The sequence below is a fragment of the Diceros bicornis genome, chromosome 6, assembly GCF_020826845.1.
Source record: "Diceros bicornis minor isolate mBicDic1 chromosome 6, mDicBic1.mat.cur, whole genome shotgun sequence".
Classification (NCBI taxonomy): Eukaryota; Metazoa; Chordata; class Mammalia; order Perissodactyla; family Rhinocerotidae; genus Diceros; species Diceros bicornis.
In genome coordinates this window covers 12,275,716-12,297,001 of record NC_080745.1, presented here as the reverse complement: position 1 = coordinate 12,297,001, position 21,286 = coordinate 12,275,716, and the positions used below count along the sequence as shown (strand labels likewise).

The 21,286-nt window shown below is 53.4% G+C and overlaps 1 protein-coding gene across 5 annotated transcripts in view; it reads left to right on the top strand.

Moving 5' to 3' along the window:
- ARHGAP22 (Rho GTPase activating protein 22) overlaps window positions 1–21,286 on the top strand; it is a 161,505-nt gene that overhangs the window by 123,176 nt on the left and 17,043 nt on the right. For 2 of the 5 annotated variants that reach the window (XM_058542849.1, XM_058542852.1), the window contains one exon: window positions 3,965–4,141. The exons of 2 other annotated variants lie outside the window; for them this stretch is intronic. In XM_058542849.1, coding sequence (XP_058398832.1) covers window positions 3,965–4,141 — 177 coding nt within the window. The remainder of the gene's footprint in view (window positions 1–3,964; window positions 4,142–21,286) is intronic. One more of the 5 variants, XM_058542850.1, reaches the window with a different exon arrangement.

Here is a 21,286-nt window from a genome sequence, read left to right as displayed (position 1 = left end):
CAGGGAAAGAAGAGAGAAGACACAAATTACTAATAGCCAAAATGAGAGAGGTGACATCACTATAGATTCTTCATATATTAGAAGGATAATAAGAAACAACTTTATGAACAACTTTACGCCAATAAATAAACCAAAAGTTACACCAATAAATTTGACTAGATGAAACAGACAAATTCCTTGAAAGACACAAATTACCAAATCTTAGTCAAGAAGAAATAGATGTATATATTAAAGAAATTTGAATTTGTTATTAAAAACCTTCCTACAAAGAAAACTCCAGGCCTACATGGATTCACTGGTGAATCCTACCAAATATTGAAGGAAGAAATAATAGCAACTCTACATAAACTCTTCCAAAAATATTGAAAAGGAAGGAATACTTACCAGCTTATTCTGTGAGGCCAGCATTACCCTGATACCAAGACCAGACAAAGACATTATAGAAAGAGAAAACTGCAGACCAATATCCTTCATGAATATAAATGAAAAATTCTCAACAAAATTTTAGCAAATTGAGTCCCACAATACATAAAAAGGATAATACATCATAACCAAGTGGGATTTATCCAAGGAATGCAAAGTTAGTTTAATATTTGAAAATCCATCAACATAATTCATCATATTAACAAACTAAAAAAAAAATCATATGATATCTCAATAGATGCAGAAAAAGCATTTGACAAAATCCAACATCCATTTCTGATAAAAACCCTTAGCAAACTGGGAATAGAAGAGAACTTCCTCAACCCAAGAAAGGACATCTACAAAAAACCAACAGCAGATATACTTTTTAGATTTTATATTTTTCCACCCAAAGCCCCAGTAGATTGTTGTACGTCATAGCTGCACATCCTTCTAGTTGCTGTATGTGGGATGCGGCCTCAGCATGGCCGGAGAAGCGGTGCATCGGTGTGCGCCCGAGATCCGAACCTAGGCCGCCAGCAGCGGAGCGCACGCACTTAACCACTAAGCCACAGGGCCGGCCCCAACAGCAGATATACTTAATGGTGAAAAACTGGATGCTTTTGCCCTAACGTCAAGATCAAGACAAGGATGTCTGCTCTCACCACTTCTATCCAACATTGTATTTGAGGCTCTAGTCCGTGCAATTGATGAGAAAAGAAATAAAAGTCACCCAGATTGGAAAGGAAGAAGTAAAACTGTCTTTATTTGCAGATGGCACGATCGCCTGTGTAGGGGCACCAGCAAGTCAATGGAGAAAAGATAGTCTGTTCAACAAATGGTGCTGGAATAACTGGGCATCCATATGCAAAAGGATGAACTTCAGTCCATACCTTGCACCATATACAAAAACTAACTCATAGACCTAAATGTAAATCCCCCAACTATGAAAATTCTAAAAGAAAATCTAGGAGAAAACTTTTATGACTTTGGGTTAAGCAAAGATTTCTTAGATATAATACTAGAAGCACATCAATAAAAGAAAAAAATAGATAAATTGGGCTTCATCAAGATTAAAAACTTATGGAAACAGTGTATTTCCACTGTTAAGAGAAGGAAAAGAAAAGGCATAGACTAGGAGAAATATTTGCAAAGCATATATCTGATAAAGGGTTTATATCCAGAACATGTGAAAAACTCTCAAAACTCAATGTGAAAAAATGAACAACTCATTTCAAAAATGAACAAAAGGTTTCAATAGCTATTTCACCAAGAAGATACACAGAGGGCAATTAAGTACATAAAAAGATGTCCAACATCAGTAGTCATTTGGGAAATGCAAATTCAAACACAATGCTATACCCCTACCCACCCGTTAAAATAACTAAAAGTGAAAAGACTGACCACACCACGTGCTGTAGAGGAAGGGGAGGAACTGGAGCTCTCCTGCGCTGCTGGTGGGGATGTAAAGTGGTGCAGACGCTTTGGAAAACGGTTTGTGGCAATTTCTTAAAAAGTTCAACGTACATGTATAAAAATATACATAAATAAACACACATACATGAAAATACGTAAAAAGTTAAACATACAGGCTCAGAGCACCAGAAGGGCAGGACTAGGCAGAGGCACAGCTGGACGTGAGAGCGTCTGCCAACCTCTGGGCAGGGTGGATCCAAGTTTGGTGGGAAACTTATATGAAGCTTATATGACTTGAGTGGCCCTCTTTAGAAAAAAGAATTTAAAAGTGAGAAATCCGTACTAGGTACAAAAGTGAGTATTTAGGACAAACAAGTAACCACAACAAATTCTTGGGGCCACGGATTGCTGAGTCCTTTTCTTCTGAGTCGTCTTGAGACACTTTTCCAGAAAAGCTTCCTGGTGGCACCTGGCTTCCCCTCCCCCCCTGGAGCACTCATCCATCCCAGCCTGATAGCCCATGTGGTGTGGGGCCCTAAAGATGCAGAGCCGCTGTCCCCGGCTCGGTGGTAGTGCCCACCCCCCTGTGAATGACCACAGCAGCCACTCTGCTCTCAGCAGGCCCACACCCCCTCTTCTGGCTCTGCTGTCTCTGCATCCCGCTCCCTTTCTCTCCACCTCCACAGCTCTCTGCCCAGTGGCTGCGAGGTCCTAAAGGAGCAGGGCTGTGTGTGTGGTGAGGGCCTCCAGAAGGCACCCTAGCGCCCTGGCAGTCTTGTCTCCTTGTTCCCCATGCGCTGTCCCTCCGAGCAGCCTCCTCAGTTTCCCTATCCTCAGCGGCCTTGCTGTGACCATTGTCAGACAGACGAGCGTTGTCTGAGAGGGGTGACGGGAGCCTGGGGTGGGTCAGAGCCCAGAGCTAGGGACTCTGAATCCCTGGCTCTACCACGTATTAGCTGTGTGAGTTCGGACAAGTTCCTTAATCACTCTGTGCCTCAGTTTCCTCATCTATAAAATGCAGATAGTAACACTACCTCCCTTCCACAGTCACTGTGAAGATGAAAGACTCCTAGGAGGGCAGGTGTGTCTGTCAGCTTTGTTCATTTAAGCGTCAGCAGCTTCTAGAAGAGTCCCAGGCAGGTACCAAGCACTCAGTAAGCACTTGCCCTTGCCTGGTCTTCATCCCTGGGCTGCGGGCTCCCGCAAGGAATGGCCTGGGTCTCACAGTTCTCCCTCACTGCCATCCCACCCCCTTGGGAATACGGGTCCCTGGGCCCACAGCCCACCAGCAGACGGTCCTGGTTTGGGTCTGAGGCTATAGGACCTTAGGCAAGGACATATAGGTGAGTTACATATTATGGGATGTTGCAAGGAATGCATAAAGACACGATCATTCTTGAAAATCCCTTAAATTGCCTATAAAGTTCAGTATAAATTGTTTTAGGTACATCCCAAAGATTAATTCATTTAAACATGAAAACGTGAGAACCACTGGAGCGACTGTAGGGAAAAGGCAGTTGCTAAGCAGCTGTCTGAGCTTCCCCATCCTTCTGCCTCTAGATAAGGACCCAATCTCTAGCTGTGAGTGGGGACAGGTGAGAATTCTGGAACATTTTCTCCATCCTGGTTTAACGTCAAGCCTCTGTAACGTTAATACATATGGAGAATCGGCTCTCCTCTTCAGGCTGGGGATGGCAGGCTGCAATGTCAGAGTCGAAGTTAAAAGCGCCTGGTGACATTGACCTGTGCACTTATGATGTGTTGATTTAAAACAAAACACATAGAGAGGCTACTCTGGGTACCAGACTTTTCCGAGCTGGCCTCACATCTGCATGCCATTTTTCTCATAGTGCCCTGGGATGCTTTTAATGATTTCTGTTTTGACACAGAAAAAATAAAGAAAGACTAAGGGAGAAAAGAGAAAACCAGAAAGGACCCCAAAGACAGACATATGCAGTGTGAAGGGATGGGCTGCAAAGATAGACCAAAAAGCAGGCTGTTGCTGAGGGGTTTTGGAGAGGCGGCCTCGGCCTTCTCACACCCCAGGGGGAAAGCTGACAGTGTTGGGGCTGACGAGAGAGCCGTGGGGGCGCCCGGTGTCCGCACAGGGACCCCTGCAGTAAGCCTGTGTCTCCCTGTCTTGCAGGTGGTGCCGGGGAGCGGGAGAAGGTGCCGGCCAACCCCGAGGCGCTCCTGCTCGTGGCCAGCTCCCAGCGTGACATGGAGGACTGGGTGCAGGCCATCCGCCGGGTCATCTGGGCCCCGTTTGGCGGAGGTACTGCCCGTAGCTCGCATGCTCACCCTCTAGAACCCTTGCCTCCAGGTAATCATGTCCCTCTGCCCCCCACTGAGCTTGCAAGACCCGTGTCGCTCAAGACCCACTGGGTGTGTCCCATGCTGCTTACAGCAGGCTGCAGTGTCGTCCTCTTCTGCTGCCGGCTCTCCAAGTCACCAAGCAGACCCTGAGGGGGGAATCAGAGCCACTTTTCAAAAACACGCGCTCCTCCTACCAGAGTCTTGTGGCTTTTGTATACTTGTGTCCCTGCGTCCAGACCCCTGCTGGACGCTAGGTGTGTGTGAGGTGGTTTGCATATACGCCAAAAGCAGGCCGCATGCTCTAGAGGGGTCATATCAGATGCCTAGGGACACCGTGCCTCAGCCCCACGGGGCCCCGCACTGCGCACAGAACCTGCGCCCTGTCCCTGATCTGAAAGAGCGGTTGCCATTTGCTCCCTTCCTGCTTTGTTCACAGCACTTGCTGGGTGCCTACAATATCCCAGGCTGTACTCCAGGCACTTGGAATTCAGTGGGAAACAAAGTCGAGGATGCCTTTGGTCCCCCTCCCCTCGATTGTCCTCTGGGAAACACGATAGGCAAGTGAACGTGTCACGTGATGTCCAGTAGTGAGAAACCAGTAGTGGGAGCCGGGGGAATGCCGGGGGAAGAGCACGCAGGCAAAGGGACCAGCGAGTGCAAAGGCCCTGAGGTGGGAATGAGCGATGGGAACACGAGGAATCTCAGGAAGGCCAGTGCGTCTGAGGGAGTGAGGACGGGAGAGTGGAGGACGTGAGGTGACAGTGGTCGCTGAGGCCTTGGGGACATGGTGGGATTTCAGATTTTTTTCTAAATTTGTGGAGTACCAGGGAGGACTGAGCAGGAGACAGACACAACCTGACTTAGATTTATAGAAAGAGCCCTCTGGCCTCCATGTGAGGGGTGGACCATAGAGAGATAAGAGTGGACGCAGCAGGCTGGGACAGTCATCTGGCCAGAGGTGATGGGGTGTTTGCTGGTGTGGGAGTGAAGAGTGGGCAGCGCAGCTGTGTTCTGCAGGTGGAGCTGCTGGGTTTTGCTGGTGGTCTGGACATGGGTGCTAGAGAAAGGAGAGGTGACTCCCAGCTGTGCAGTTGCCATCTCTGTAGGTTGGTGTCCGTATGAAGTCATCATGGAAAGAGCTTTTAGAAGGGGTCACCGTGCTGGATGGGCCAGGGCCACCAACTCCCTGCTGATAGTGGACACCAGGAACCTTCAGACTGGCCGTGGACGTCCTCCCTCCCCACTCAGTGTGCGATTGGTGTATCTTCCAGGCAGGGGAAGACCTGCAGCTGTGGGGGCTCAGAGCCCGTCTCCGGATCCTGCGTTCCCCGTAGGCTGGCCCCTTCCTCCACTCATCCCCTCGCCAGCCCCCTCTCCCGTTCCTGGCTGCGGCCTGCCTGACGACCTTTCACAGAACCATGAATCCCTCGTGTAGAAGAGTCAGTGTCACTTTGGAAGTCACCGTTTTTCTCCTGGGCTTCCTAAAAGGCCTCACACTGTTAGCCGTGGCCTCCCTGCCCCTCGATTGCAGCAAATTTGACACACAGCCCCAGTTTAATGGCCTGGGAAGACCCAAGCCCACCCAGGGATTTCTGCAGCCTCCAGGGCCTCCCTTTGGTGGAAGTGTTTGAAAGGGAAGCGACGGAACAGAACGGGGCCCAGAAGCAGACTCCCAGGCAACTGGACTGGGCTTATGCCAGGTGGCACCTCTGAGCGCGGGGAGTGCAGAACGTCGCCATGATCTCGGGGTAGAGACAGATGTTTAAACAAGTTACAGAAAGCACTTATCTTTTAGGAAAAGATTGATAAAATTGTACTACATAAAATGAAGAGCATCTGTTCTTTAAAAGGTATATTAAGAAATGAAAAGACAAGCTGTAGATTGGGAGAAGGTATTTGAAACACATATAACCATCAAACGACTTACTCCTCAAACTCCTGCACATCATTCAGGCAAAGACAGACAAACCAGGAAAAACACGGGCAAGAGACTTGAACAGGCACTTTGCCCAAGAAGAAATCCTCAGTGAGCAAGGGAATGGTGTTCAACATCATTAGTAATCAGGGAAATGCAAATTAAATCACAATGCAATACTTCTATTCACCCACTAGAATGACTGAATGAAAAAGACAGATGGTTGCAAGTGGTGACGAGGATAGAGAACTACAGACACTTGCATATACTGCTCGGGAAGTTGTTTGGCGGTATCTGCACAAGTTGACACCGTGCACACCTGTGTCCCAGCAGTTCCGCTGCTAGGCCCTTCCCAGATAGAAATGCGTGCACAGGTACGCCAGGAGACTCATTCCTCTCCGATGTTCACAGCAGCCTTGTTTATGATGGCCTGACACTAACCAAGTGTTCAGCAACAATACAATGGATAAATAAATACAATTCATTCTTGCAACAGAACACTCTACAACAGTGAGAATGAATTACCCACAGCTCCGCCCAACAGCATGCGGGAATCCCCAAAACACTGTGGGGCTAGGGAAGCCTAATAAAATACTGTATGACTGCATCCATATACAGCTGAAAAACAGGCAGAAGGAAATTATATTCCTTATGGATAGATAATTAAGCAGCAAAAATAAAAGAAAAGCAAAGAAATGAATGCCATAAGTCAGGATGTAGTCATAGTTACGCAGGTGTTCATTGTACAATAATGAGTCAATCTGTACATAGGTGCTGGAAGGACTTTTCTGGCTGTGTGCATATTTCACTATATAAAAGATAATAAATAAGAGAAAGAAGAGAAACTAAAGGTCAAAGAAGCGAAGTAATTTGCCCAAGACAACACAGCTAGTCAGGGAGCTGAGCTGAGAAACAAAGGTGGATGTTCTGATCCCAAAGGATCAGATCATGCTTTGTCCCAGCCCATGCAGGGCACTGTCACATGCGGTCTACCTCCACTCAGTGTGCTGGCTCCCCGGCCCACACGTCCATCTCTCTCTCCCTCTCTTCCTCTCTCTGTGCTTCCTCAGAATGAGGACCGTTTGCAGAAGCCCACATAGAACTCAGTTTCGCCCCTCCCGCAGGCCCCCCCAGCGTTTACTGAACTTCTCAGGCTGTGTGCTGAAGAACATGCAAGAATTGAAACAGGAACCGTCATCAAAGGCAAAAGGCACTTAGCTCCCTTCTCCCAGAAGTCTAGAGGAAACGCAGAAATCCCAGGGGTTAGCAATGGCAGACGTGTCTGGGCAGGCACGGGCCCTCACAGGTGGGCTCCCACAGCCTCTGCAGGTTTCCTGGCAAAGCTGTTATTAGCCTGGGTTCCCCTGGAAAGGAGGCTTAGAGGATCAGTCCTTCGTTCACTGTTTAATAACGGAGACTGTGAGCCCTTTCAGACTTGTTTGTTCTGGCAGAGAGCAGGCCCCCTCTGACAGACACTACCGGGCAGCGTGCCTGCTGCAGTCAGGGGTGAGCCCGGCCGTCCCCACAGAGAAAACTGGCGCCAGGCCAGCGGGTCAGGGGAGCCTGCTACTGCTGACGGCCTGCCCAGGGGTGGCCCTGGCTGGAGTGCCTCTTGTCTGGGTATTCATTCATTCATTCATGCAGCCAGTCAGTCGTTCACTCAAGAATGTTCTAGGGGCTGGGGATGCAGTGGTGAGCAGGACAGACAAGGTTGCTGCCCTCAGGGAGTGCACATTCTACTGGAGGAGATGAATAACAGACAAGATTAGTAAGCCCATTGTAGGTTAGATGGTGATGAGCTCAGTGGAGAAAGAGGAGGTGGGAAGGGCAAGCGGGAGTGATGGGGGGGTCAGAGTTGAGTGACACTTGAGCAAAGGAGATGAAAGGGTGAATTACACAGGCATCTGGGCAGAGAGCTTTGGAGGCAGAGGCAGGAGTGTCCATGTTGGAAGAACAGCAAGGAGGCCGGTGTGGCTGGAGCAGAGCAGTCTGTGAAGGTCGGAGAGGGCAAGACAGGTCAGAGAGGTGAGGGGGTTGTGGAGGGATAGGGCCTAGTTGTGTTGGTGATGACTCTGGCTTTTCCGCTGAGTGAGGTGGTACTATTGGCGGGTTGAATAGAGCAGCAGAGCCTGACTCCGGTTCTAACAGGACCCCTCTGGCTGCCATGTTGAGAACAGATGAAAGAAGGCAAGACAGAAACAGAGACCAGTTAGGAGCTCAATACACAATAATGCAGGTGAGAGAAGAGGGTGGCTTGGCCCAGGATGGTATTGGTGATGAGAAGTAATTGAATTCTTGATCTATTTTGAAGATAGAGCCAGTAGTATTTCCCTGCTGGTGTGGAAGAAAAGTGTAATAGAATGAGAGAAGTCGAAGGTAATTCCAAGATGTTTGATCTAAGCAACTGGAAGGATGGATTAGCCATTAACTAACATGAGAAGGACCACAAGAAGTGCAATTGCTGGGAAAGGAAGACTGAGAGTTCACTCTGGGGCTTAGTCTGAGATACCTGTTAGAGGCTCAAGTTTAGATGTCAAACAGCCAGTTAGACATTGCAGTCCAGAGATTAGGGAGAGGACTGGGTTGGAGGGAGAATTTGGGGGCCATCGACACATAGATGGGGTTGAAGCCACGAGGCTGGATGAGGCACCACAGAGCAAGTGCAGGGACAGCAGAGGACCAGGGCAGAGCCCTGAGCTGCTCCCAGGTAAGTGTCGGGGAGCAGAGGAGGAGCCAGCAGAGGGGGCTGAGAAGGAGAGCCAGTGGTGGAGGGGAGCCAGGACAAGTGGGGCCTCTGAGCCAAGTGAAGAGAGCTGCTAAACAGGAAGGAGCAGTGAGCAGCTGCACATGCGCTGCCAATGGGTCAACCAGAGGACAACGGACGCTGAGCACAGTTCACTGGTGACTGGGACAGGCTGGTTTTGGTGGAGAGCTGGGGGGAAAGCCTGATAATAGTGGACATGAGGACACATAAGAGGAGGGGAACTGGAGTGTGGGCATGGCCAACTCTTTCCAGAAGTTTGCTGTAAAGGGAAAGAGAGAAATGGGACAGTAGCTGGAGGGGGCAGTTGGGTAAAGAGAGGGTGTTGGTTTTTTTTCAAGTTGGGAGACAAAACAGCAATGCAAAAGATTGATGGTGCAGGAGAGAAAGAGAAGAATTGCTGAAGTACTAATATCTCTTGTGGATATAGATGCAAAAATTCTCAACAAAATACTGACAAATTGAATCCATCAATATATAAAAGCATTATAGCCTTGACCAAATGAGATTTATCCAAGGAATGCAAGGGTGGTTGGTTTAACATCTGAAAATCAATTAATGTAATACAACAATAAAATAGAGGACAAAAACCACATGATTATCTCGATAGACTCAGAAAAGGCATTTGATAAAATCTGCACCCTTTCATGATAAAAACACTCAACAGTCTAGGAATAGAAAGAAACTTCCTTAATCTGCTACGGGGCATCTACAAAAAACCGAGAGATGACATCACACTAATAGAGAAAAACTGGGTGCTCTTCCTCCAAGATCAGGAACAAGGCAAGGATTCTCACGTTCACCACTTCTATTCAACATTGTACTGGAGGTTCTAGCCAGAGCAATTAGACAAGAAAATGAAATAAATGCATCCAGATTGGAAAGGAAGAAAGAAGTACTAGTATCTCTATTTGCAGATGACAGGATCTCGTATATAGAATATCTTAAGAAATCCACTAGAAAACTATTAGAACTAATAAAAAATTCAGCAAGATTGCAGGATACAAGGTCAATATACACAAACAATTGTGTTTCTGTGCAATGAGCAAACTGAAAATGAAATTAAGCAAACTTCATTTAGCATAGCATCCAAAAGAATAAAATGCTTGGGAATGAATTTAACAAAAGAAGTACAAAACTTAATAGTCTGAAAATTGGCAAAACATTTTTGAAAGAAATTTCAAAAGACCTAAATAAATGGAAAGACATCCCATGTTCATGGACCAGAAGACTTGATACTGTGAAGAAGGCAACACTCCCCACTGGGTCTCTGGACTCCTGTGCCCTGCTCCAGGACCGCAGCCCCAGGAGGCCCCGTCGCAGCACCTCCTAGCCAGCTCTCTGTGAGCGAAAAGAGAAGGGAGTCACAGGGTACCCAGGGCTGCCCGGCATCTGGTGGGTGCTGGCATGGTTATCTGGAGAGAGGCTGCAAGCCCTTGAAGGTGGGTCTTATGTGCCCAAGGAGGTGCGTACTAGCAAAGCCAATTGCATTGAAGTGTGAGGGGAGGCAGAGTGCATGGGTTTTGCATTGGGCTGTGGTCTGGGTGTGATCTGTCTCTGCCCCTTGCTTGCTATGTGACTCTGGGCACGTTACTTACCCTCTCTGTGTCCTTGTTTGCAAAATGGGAATATGAATATCTTCTTTGCAGGATTGTTATGAGAATTAGGAAAGAAAAATGTATGCAAAGTGCTCAGCCTTCTCTCAGTACTAAATAGTCCTCATTCAGGGGCCGGCCTGGTAATGTAGCGGTTAAGTTCATGCGCTCCACTTTGGCGGCCCAGGGTTCATGGGTTCGGATCCTGGTCGCAGACCTATGCACCGCTCATCAAGTCATGCTGAGGCAGCGTCACATATAAAGTAGAGGAAGATGGGCACAGATGTTAGCCCAGGGCCAATCTTCCTCGGTAAAAAGAGGATTGGCATCGGATGTTAGCTCAGGGCTAATCTTCCTCACAAAAAAATAAAATAAAATAAATGGTCCTCATTCATTCAACAAACATTATGGAGCATCAGCCATGTGCAGGCAGGGCACGCGGCAGGGAAGAAAAGAGAACGGCCAGAGCTTCCGTCCTGCTGCCCAGGACAGACAACAGGGAAAGTACAGCACGAGGCACGGAGCAGTGGTCAGCATCACTGGAGTGGTCAGCATCACAGTGGGGCATCCGCATCACCCGGAGGATGGCTGGTGAGAAGAGGCGGCCGGCCCCATGGCGGGCTCCCGGCTCACTCAGATGGGGCCCTGGGGTTTGATTTCTCACAAGTTCCCAGGTGCTGCTGCTGCCGCTGCTGGGCTGGACCTTCATTCTGAGAACTCCGGTGTTTCAGAAGGGCGGGGGCTGCTGTGGAAAGAAAAAAATAGAGCAGTTGTGAATACAGTGGTGAGGGCAGGCCTAGTGAGAGAGGGACGTTCGAGCAAAGTCTTGAAGAAGGGGAGAAAGTGAGCCAGGAGGAGGCCTAGGGGCCGTGCCAGACCCGGCAGAAGAGGAGAATGTCTGATGTGGTCTGCAGGCGGCACTGAGGCAGGTGGGCCGGAGGCAGTGAGGGACGGGGCCAGGTGGGAAGGAGGCTGACGGCAGAGGCCTCGAGGCCCCGTCAAGACATCGAGTTTTGCTCCTCAGTGAACAGGGAGGGGCGCTGGAGGACTTTGAGCCGAGAAAGGACGTGATCTGATATGTGCTGCCCCGAGAGGGACGGGGGAGCCGGGAGACGCATCTGCAGTAATCCAGATGAGGCACAGGGCGCTTTCACCAAGGGGGGGTGGTGAAAGTGATCAGATTCCAACTCTGTTTTGAAAATAGGACCGACGAGGTTCTTGGACGTGGAGGTGAGAGAAAGGGAGCAGTGAAGGGGGACTCCAGCAGGTCTGGCTGGGTGGAGGAGGATGGAGTTGTCATCTACCAGGAGGGAAGACTCAGCATAGAGCGGGTTGGGAGGCTGTGGCAAGACCACAGCTCTGTCTGAACACGTTTGGGTTTGAGACGCCTCTTAGTCAGTAAACCAGCGGAGATGCTGAGTGGGCAGTTGGGTGCAGGAGTCCGGGGGGCAGGGTTAGCGCTCAGTGACTAGTAGCACGGTAACCACCCCCCTACGAACCAGCAGCACTGTCGAGCAAGCCCAGAGACTGTTTGTGCCAATCTCACAGGCAGCAGCACAGAGCCGCAGTCCTGGGGTGAGGAGCCTGACCTGGCATGGTGTCCCTGCCCAGAGTGAGCCCTCTGTGCTGGGGAGGAACATGAAGGGCCAGGCAGCAGGCCTACCGTGGTCATCAGAGCCTTGTTGCCCCAGTCCTGCTGTGTGTGGCTCTCACAGGCTTCTGAGGACTTTCCTCTGACCCCCCAGAGCCAACTCCCCTGCCCTCAGGTTCCTCTGAAATCATGGGGGGAAGATAGGAGAGGGCACAGATGCAGCTCCCAGAGGCCACAGGGCAGGACATTGACATGGAGAAAATCCCAGCCTCAGGACAGCTTGGAGGACCACAGAGCAACCTTGTTAGCCCAGCTGGCAGTAGTCATTATTTGTTGGAGTGACATCTCCCAATGGAAGCCCTCAAGGCACAATCAGGATCAGAATGAAAGGTCACTGGCCCCAGCCAAGGCTGCCAGTGGTGGAGCCCCAGATCCTAGTGGACCACTTCTCCCCAGCGCTGCTTGCTCCATATCCCAGCTCTTCTGGGAGATTCAAGAAAAGAGACTTATTTCCAGTTCCCCTGAAAGTCGACCTGCCTGGCCAGCAGGCCTAGGCTTTTCCCTGTGGCCCTTCCAAAAGAGGAGAGAAGGGACTGGTGCTGACCGGGGCTGGGCTTTGGCCACTAAGCCAGCAGAAGAGGCGCTTGAGCCTGATTCTGGTGCCCTTGGCCCATTTGCGTGGGCCCTGAGGGGCCACATGCAGGTGGAGGAGGAGATGCCCCCACAGGCCTGGGACCTTGTCTGGGCCCCAGGCTCACAGAGGGCAGATCTGGCCTCTTTGGGACATAGGGGTTGGTTCATAGCACCCCTGGGCCTCCTTCCCCCTGTGGCCCTCAAGGCTTCTCCCTGCAGGGCCCCAGGAGCCTGGAGCTTGGATCCCCAGGGTGAGGGAAATAGCCCCCAGCCACAGAGCCACTGAGGAGGGCCTGGGGCTGTTTACCCCAGGAGAACAGAAGCGACGAGCAGCTGCCTTATCTTGGAGAGCCCGGCAAGCCAGCGAGGGTGGCTTACAGGGGCTGCTCGCCGCTGCTTCCTGCAAAACTCAGGCCACTGACTGTTTAGCTGCCTCTTACGCCCATCGCTGGGTCCTTCAGCCCTTCCCTCCTGGCAGCTGTGGTGAGAAGCGCACCACAGTGTGGCCGGCCTGGCTTCAGTCTTTGCTAAGCGGAGCTCAGATCACAGGACCGGAAGAGCTGGTCCTGGTCACTGCTCAGATGCGGCCAGTGGAGGGTGTGTGCCAGCAACACTGCGCGATGCCCCGTGACCCCAGCCACAAGGGGAGAGTTGGGCAGAGGTAGCCACTCGCCAGGACAGCTAACATCTACTCGGCGTGTCCCCGTGCTGGGCTCTGCGTGCCGACTGACCCTCACAATATGAGATCAGTCCCGCCACAGCCCCTTTCAGGTGAGGAGACTGGGCAGCAGGAGGCTCAGGTGATCTGACCATGTCACAGAGAAGTACGCAGGAAGCCAGCACTCTCCCCCAGGTCCGCCGGAGCTCAGAGCCCCAGTGCTGGCTGCCGGAGGCCTTTGGGGGTCCTACAGTCAGGCTATCTGGCTCTCTGCTTCTTCCAGGCCGCCTTGGTCCTCCACATCAGTCTGAGGGCAGAGGGAGGGATCCCATGCTTGCCGTGTGGTACTCTTGCCAGGGGTTTGTTGTATCAAAATTATATTGTAGAGGGGGACAGAGAGGCCCAGAGAGGTTCAGCAACTTGTCTAACAGCACACAGCAGGGCTGGAAGCAGAGGCAGCCTGCCTCCATGGTGAACCCATCTGAGGATGCTGTTGCCAGGCAAGCATCAGAGCATCAGAGCCTCTGGATCTGAGTTATCTTAATGGGGTTGAGGAGAGGTAAGACTGGGGACAGAGGCAGTCCCTGAGGTCCTGGACCCAGCTGCAGCCCAGGGCCTGTCCAGCCCAGGACACACAGCTCAGAGACAAGGGCTGTGCCAGCTGAAGAGCTCACTTGTCACCAGGTGCTCATGTGAGAGGGCGGACCCTCAGCCTGTCAGCTCCCTGGCCCTGCCCCAAGAGGGCAGTTTCATGGCTGCCTCTGCACACCCACCCTCAACAGGCCCCACAAAAACGACCCCCAAGGTGGGGTGGGTGTCAGTCTGCCCAGGGCTTAACCTAGAGCTCATTATGGCAGTGCCACCAGAGCCCAGAGCCTGCGGAATCGGGCAGCTGCAGACTTCTGTCTGTCTGGGGAATCTGGGTGGGGTGGAAGGATTCCCTAGAGACAAGCAGATCTAACTTGGTGACCACACAGGTGGGGAAACTGAGGCTCGGAGAGGAGAAAGCAAGTCAGCAGCAGAGCTCACCTGCCCGCCTGGGAGTGTCCCACCTGCCCCCAGAGTAGGTGGCTCGACTGAGCCCTCGACCCTTCTCTTGAACTTGGACCAAGTTGCTCAGACCCCGGGGGCTCCAGGCTTTTCTGGCAGGTTTAGGGCAGGGCATTTCTTGCCTGTGGCCCCCCAGCACCATGAACTGCCCTTCCCACCTTCATGTTGACCTGAACTCTGAGAAGGGGGAACACTGAGCCCCCCTACCCCACACACACACCCCGGGGCTGGGACTAAGGGAGCCTCGCTGGCTCACTCACTCATTTAAGGGGGCACCCAAAAACTCAGGAATTAAGGTGCATATTTTATTGTAATTTTTTTTAATTAAAAAATTTCCACTGCTGCTCTAACAAGCTGCCACAAACTTAGTGGCTTAAAACAACACAGATTTATTCACTCAGTTCTGGAGGGTGGGTGTCAGGACTGAGCCTTACGAGGCTGAGGTCGAGGTGTCGGCAGGCTGATTCCTGCTGCGGGCTCCAGGGGAGGACGTGTTCTTCCCTCTCCCAGCTTCTAGAGGCTGCGCACGTCCTTGGGTGTGGCCTCATCACACCCGACCCTGCTTCCCTTCTTACACAGTAGCCTCTTCTGTAGTCAGACTTCCCTCTGCCCCCCTCTTATAAAGCCCGCTAGGATAATCCCATATATAATCTCTCCACCCTTCATCTCACCACATCTGCAGAGGCCCTTTTACTCAGTAAGGGAACATAGTCACAGTTCCCAGGGATTGGGACGGGGACATCTTCAGGAGCCATTATTCAGTGTCCCACATCCGTGATCAACGAAATAGCAAACTTGTGGCAGGAGGGTAAGGCGGTGAGGCACTCACTCTCAGGGGCTGTGCAAGTGCAGGGTTGGACCCTGTCTTTAAAATTGATAGTTTGTTCATCATGGTGTTTTTTCATTAATTCGTATTTTTTTTTAATATTGCAATAAAATATTTATCTTGATTACTGAAGTTTGGGGCACCCCCTTAAATTTTGCACCTGTGGTGAGTGATTCCCTTGCCTTGCTTAGGAAGACCTGCCCTGCACACTCCGCTCTCAGATGAGCCCCCCACCAGCCCCAGGGCTCCCCTCAGCCCCTCCCTTACGGAATTCTGCCCACAGACTCCTGGGGACCTCCATCCCCCTCCAGCTGTGCTTCTCTGTCTGCCTGCCCTCCTGGTGTATGCCTAAGGCTGTGTACCATCCCCGTCCCCCACCCCACCAAGGTCTTCATGCTTTGGAACCATAGGATTGTGAGTTCTTTGCACTGGGACAGAATCCTACCCTGGGAAGAACAGAGACTTTGCAGAAATATCATTTAGGTTTGATTTGAAGACCTGTCACTTACCAGTTGTGTGATCTTAGGCAAGTTACATAACCTCTCTGAGCCTCAGCTGCTTTGTCTGTAAAATGGGGACATTAATACTCACTTCTGGGCCGGCCCTGTGGCTTAGCGATTAAGTGCGCGCGCTCCGCTGCCAGCAGCCCGGGGTCGGATCCTGGGCGCGCACTGACGCACCGCTTCTCCGACCATGCTGAGGCCGCGTCCCACATACAGCAACTAGAAGGATGTGCAGCTATGACATACAACTATCTACTGGGGCTTTGGGGGAAAAATAAATAAATAAATGAAATTATAAAAAAAAAATACTCACTTCTCAGGGCTGCACAAGACACCCTGTGAGTCCTAACCACATTCCTGCACCAGGGCGCTGGCCCCCCGCAGGGCAGAGGCCTGGAGCCCTGAGCAATGGCTCTGAAGCTGGCAGCCCAGCTGTAGATCCGGGCTTGGCACTCTCTTGGCTGGGTGACCCAGACGGAGAATCCTGACCTTCCTGAGCCTCCATCGCCCCACCTGGATCACCTGCCTCCCGGTCTGCGGGCCGAACGGGAGCTCCTAAAGCGAGTCCCTGGCAAAGCGGAAGGGACCCTGCTTTGGGAGTAGGTGGTATTCCTGCGGTGCTTAATAACGTCGAGCATCAGGGAAAAGGGGGTCAGTTGCTGGAAACGGGAGGGCTTCCGCGGGGCGCACAGCAGGCGTGGCGTTTCAGGAACTCGCGAGGCCCGGGCCCCCCTCCCTCCCTCCAGGGTCCGGGCCCGGGGCGGGCGCGCGGGCGGCGGGCAAGACGCTACCTGCGCGCGTGCCGGGCATTCCTGGCGCCGCCGCCCGCCCGCCCGGGCGCGCCATGGGCCTGATGCCGGCCGCGCGGGCCTCCTCCGGCTGCCGCGCCTGCCCGCGGCCCTGCCGCCTGCCCGCCTGCTGCGCGCCCGCAGCCCCAGGTAGGGCGGGCTGGGGGCTCCGGGGAACGGCCTCTCCGGCCGAGAGCGCCCTCGAACCCGGGCCCGGGCGGAGGGCAGGGGGAGCCGGGGGAGTGTCGGAGTGCCAGCCAGACCGTTCGCCGGGCTGGGGGAGCGGGGCGCGCGCGTGTGCGGGGAGAGCCAGACGCCGGGTTGCCTCCTGCAATCTCCTGCCCCCAGGGTGGGCGGCCCGCGTGCAGAGATGAGGAAACAGTCTGGCAGGGACGCGGGGCCTTGCAAAGGATCACCCCACCACCGCCGCTGCTGAGGGGACCAAGGGGGATGCGAGCACCGGGCTGTCGACCCCAAGCCAAGTGCTTGCCCCACGCTTGACTCCCCGGGCCTCAGGAGGGCCGCCGTGCACGGGCTTGGGGCTGGCCACCACCGGGAGAGCAGGGATCCTCTCTGCCCTGGGGCCCAGCTCGCCCTGGGCACGACCCCCCACCCCTGCCGCCCACGACGGTGGTTGTCTCTCTCTGTGTTTCTCTCTCCTGTGCCGACTTCAGCCTGTTGGTTGAGGGCGGCTCAGGCTGTCCAGTACCTAAAGCAGGACCCAGCACAAGCACGGAGTGCTGGAAGGGTGGGTTTACAACCGTGGGGTGGACGCATGGAGGATGGCGGGTGCCCCAGGGAGGGGAGCTGGAGCAGGAAGGGATTACCCAAAGTCTGTGAATCCCTGGAGTGAATTTAATTATTATTTTCCTCACTGGGTTTCTCCTGATTGTGGTCCCTCTCTCCCACAACTGGACCGAGTCCTTGTGTGGCCAGAGCAGGCCGGAAGTCGCCACTCAGGGAGCAGCCCCAGAGGGAGTCCCAGCTGCCTCCCTTTCCTGCTGGGGCCCTGGGAGCTGCAGAGCCCACCCCCCTGGCTGGCCCCCTGGGTCAGGAGGAGGCCACATCTATTAAGCACCTGTGTCCGTGTGCCTGGTGTGCTGGGTTCGCCCAGGGCTGCTCACAGCCCGTGAAGTGGCAGGGACCCAGGCTCAGAGAGGTTGAGGACTGTGCCCAAGGTCACCCAGGGCAGGGATCTGAGCCAGCTGACCACTTGGCATGACTTCCTGCTCCTGCAGGGGATTCTGGGGAGAGGGGAGTGAGGGCCGGGCTTTGCCAGGGAGCAGCTGGCAGGGGAGCAGGCGGGCCCAGCTCTGAGCCCGTCAGCAGGTTCATCCAGAGGAAAGCAGCCTCTGCCAGTTTCCTCTCTGGTGGCAGAGCCGGTACTTTGTGAAGAGCGTGGGCTGGGACCTCGAGGAACCACACACTGGCTGGGTTTCCAGGCATCTGACAAACCTACTGGAACTGGTTCTTGGCAAGGCTCCCCCTCTGAGTCGTGCCAGGAGGGCTGAGGGAGTTCAGCGTGGATGTTCCAGGCCCTGCCAGGCTCTGCAGAAGAGACTGGAGCAAGAGGAGTGATGGGCAAGGGCCCCTGGGGAGGGAGGCCTGGCCCTGTAGCCTGAGTGTCGGGGGATCCAGCAGGAGGACCACTGGGGAGGAGGAAGCCCTGCGAGGCTGAGCTGGAAAGAGGGGCTCTTCGCCGTGTCTCCCCTCAGGAGGTGGTGAGGGCAGCCTGCACCTGCAGCCTGCACAAGATCTCATGCAAGGCTCCACACAGCCGTGCTGGGCATGTGGGGTCAGTCCTGGGGCCTGGTGTACCTGGGGGCAGGGCCTCGGGGCAGCCTCTCGAGACAAGTGTGATCATCCCTATTTTGTAGGTGGAGAAACTGAGGCCCAGGAAAGGGAGCCACTCCTCCCCTCAAGGGCTTAGCCAGGATGTACACCAGACCAGTGCACATGCAGGCTGAGAACCTTTGTCTTGATGGCTTTCGGCCTTGACCGTCATCTGTGGCCTGTGTCCTGACCCCCACCCCCGGCCCAGCCCTCTCACCCGGCTCAGCACTTGGAGGGCCTCTGGGGGAGTCTGGTCATTTCCCAAAGCCCCTGAGCGACACCTGGGGTCAGTGCTCGCCATGGCCCAGGGCAGGGTGCTGCTGTGCTCCGCCTCTTCAGCCATGCTCTCTCATGCCCACCCTCCAACCCCCGGGGTCCTCTCAGACCCCCACCCAAGGCTGCTGTGGGGCATCTGCTCACACACCCCTCCCCTGCCCGCCTGCACCTCCTGCTGACTTTTAGCCTCCAGTTCCGATGCCACCTCCTCCAGAAGTCACCTCTGTCTAGAAGCGCCCATGGCCCTGCGGACTTCCCTTTCCTGATTCTCACAGCCCTGTTTAGGGGGCGCCGTGAGGAAGGCTTCCTGGAGGAGGCAGAGGTTCTGCTGAGGTTGGGAGGGGACCGTCAGAGATGTGGGTGCTGTGGTGACAGTGGGGCTGGCCCTAAAGCAGCTGCCCTCTGCCTGGCCCCAGTGCTACACCCGAGATGCCAGGGGAGGGAGGTGGACAGGGCCTTGGCTGGCTGCCAGCTTTGGATTTTAACCCCGGCAGGGAAGGGGCAGTGGGGGGTTTTCAGCCCAGTGGGCCAGGGCAGGATTTACACATTCATAGCCCTCGGGGCAGCCCTGAAGCTGGCTAACACCTGGAACAGGGTGAGGCACAAATGCCAGAGTGATAGAAGAGGGGATGGACACAGGGATGGATAGATGGACAACAAATATCCTAGGGACAAGAGATGGGAGAGCAGGAAGGGCTGGACCAAGAGGAGCCTGGGTGGAACTACCCAAGCCTTGTGGCTCTCTAGAGAGAAGTTGAGAATTCTTTTCCTGTCCCTTCCCTGACTGTGGCCTTCAGTCAGCCGTGCGCCGAGGGTGCATTAACTCCGATAGGAGACTGTCCTGGACCGAGTGTTCGCCCTCCTTCTCTCAGTGCTTCTCGACCTCTGCTGAGTCCAGCATTGGCTCGGGACTGGGGAGGGAGGTGGCTCCTCGTGAGAAACGAGGCAGGGTCAAGTGTCTTCACACCATCAGCAATAGAGGGCCAGGAGAGAGAGAGCGCGCCTCTGGTCATGCTAAAGGGAAGATCTGGGGCAGCTCGTGGAGGAGGGGACATCTGAGCTGTTCCCAGGGCTAATAAGAAATTTGCACAGACCGATGAGGAAAGAGTCCTCCAGGTGGAGGACTGCCCGTGCACAGGCCTGGTGGCATAAAAGCAGATGTATTCAGGATGCTCAGGTGGTGGGTAAAGCCAAAGGGAAAGGGCCATTTGTGTGATCGGGGGAGGAGGCAGGCCCTGAGGGCACAAAGCTCCTCAAGCCCCTCCTCTCTTGGGCACTTCCCCCTCTGTGGCCTCTGCCTGCTTATTTGAGGTCCTAGCCGATGCCTCTGCTCATGACAGACATGGTTTTTCATTTCTACCCTCTGTTGGCCAAGACGCCTTCCCTGCTTCATCCTGACCCCAGTGCCCTTGGGGGAAGTCTGTGCCGTGGTGCTTGAAGCAAAAGAGGTAAATACCTGGCAAGGCCACATGAGTGAAGTGGGCTGGGTGTGATGCAACAGGGAGTGGTGGGGACTGTGGAGAATTAGCAGGTGCGTGGGCAAAAGGGCACAGATGCCACTGAACTCTGCCAACATTGCCTTTTGGAAATTTGGGCCTGGTGCTCCCAGATCTGTGGATTTTCAAGAGAAGCTGGGAATCCAGATTTTATATGAAATCTCTTGATTTTATTTTATTTTATTTTATTTATTTATTGTGAGGAAGATCAGCCCTGAGCTAACATCCATTGCCAATCCCCCTCTTTTTGCTGAGGAAGATTGGCCCTGGGCTAACATCTGTGTCCATCTTCCTCTACTTTATATGGGATGCCACCACAGCATGGCATGATGAGTGGTGCGTCAGTACGCGCCCGGGATCTGAACCTGCGACCCCAGGCTGCCGAAGCAGAGCACATGCACTTAACCGCTATGCCACCAGGCCGGCCCCCAAATCTCTTGATTTTAAATAACTAATTTAAAAGTGTTTCCAACATCATACTAGCTAAACAAGAGCATCCTGGACCCATGTGGCCCAGAGCTGAGCATAAGTGATTGAGTGCTGGGTGAGGTTGGAGGGAACAGTGGCTCCTGGGACCAGCACAGGCCACTCTCAGGCTAGGCAGAGAGGCCAGGACACTGATAGTGGTGGGCCCTGGGGACCCCTTGGACAGGCTTCTTCTCAGAGCTGCCTCAGGCAGCCACCGTGCTGATCTTGGAGCAGCGTCACCCCTATGCTCAAGGCTGTCGACTGGCCTGTCAGCCCTACCCCTGTGGGCGGGGACCACTGGGCTCCCCCACCAAGTCCCGGAAGGTGAGCAGTTTTTCCCTTGTCGGTACCACAGCCTCTGCTCTCCTCTGCCTGATGCCCCAATGCCCACATCTTCCGGAACTGCTGGTGACGGGAGACAGGAGGAAACAGGAAGCAAGGCTAGTGGGGGGAGAGCATTACACAGGAGCAGAGTGTGGCCTAGAACATTCTCTGGACCTGGAGCCAGACAGCCTGGGTTTGAACCTTGACCCTGCCACATGCTGGTGAACTTGGGCATGCTCTTAAACCCCTCTGCCTCTCATTTGTTCATCCTAAAAGTGGGGATGAGGATGGCAATGATGATGACAATAATAATAATGTCCCTAACTTATCAAGCTGCGTGAGGATTAAATGTGTTAATGTACGTAAGGCGCTTAGAACAGCACCTGGCAACACAGGTGCCATGTGGGAGCTATTTCAGCACACTTTCCATGTATA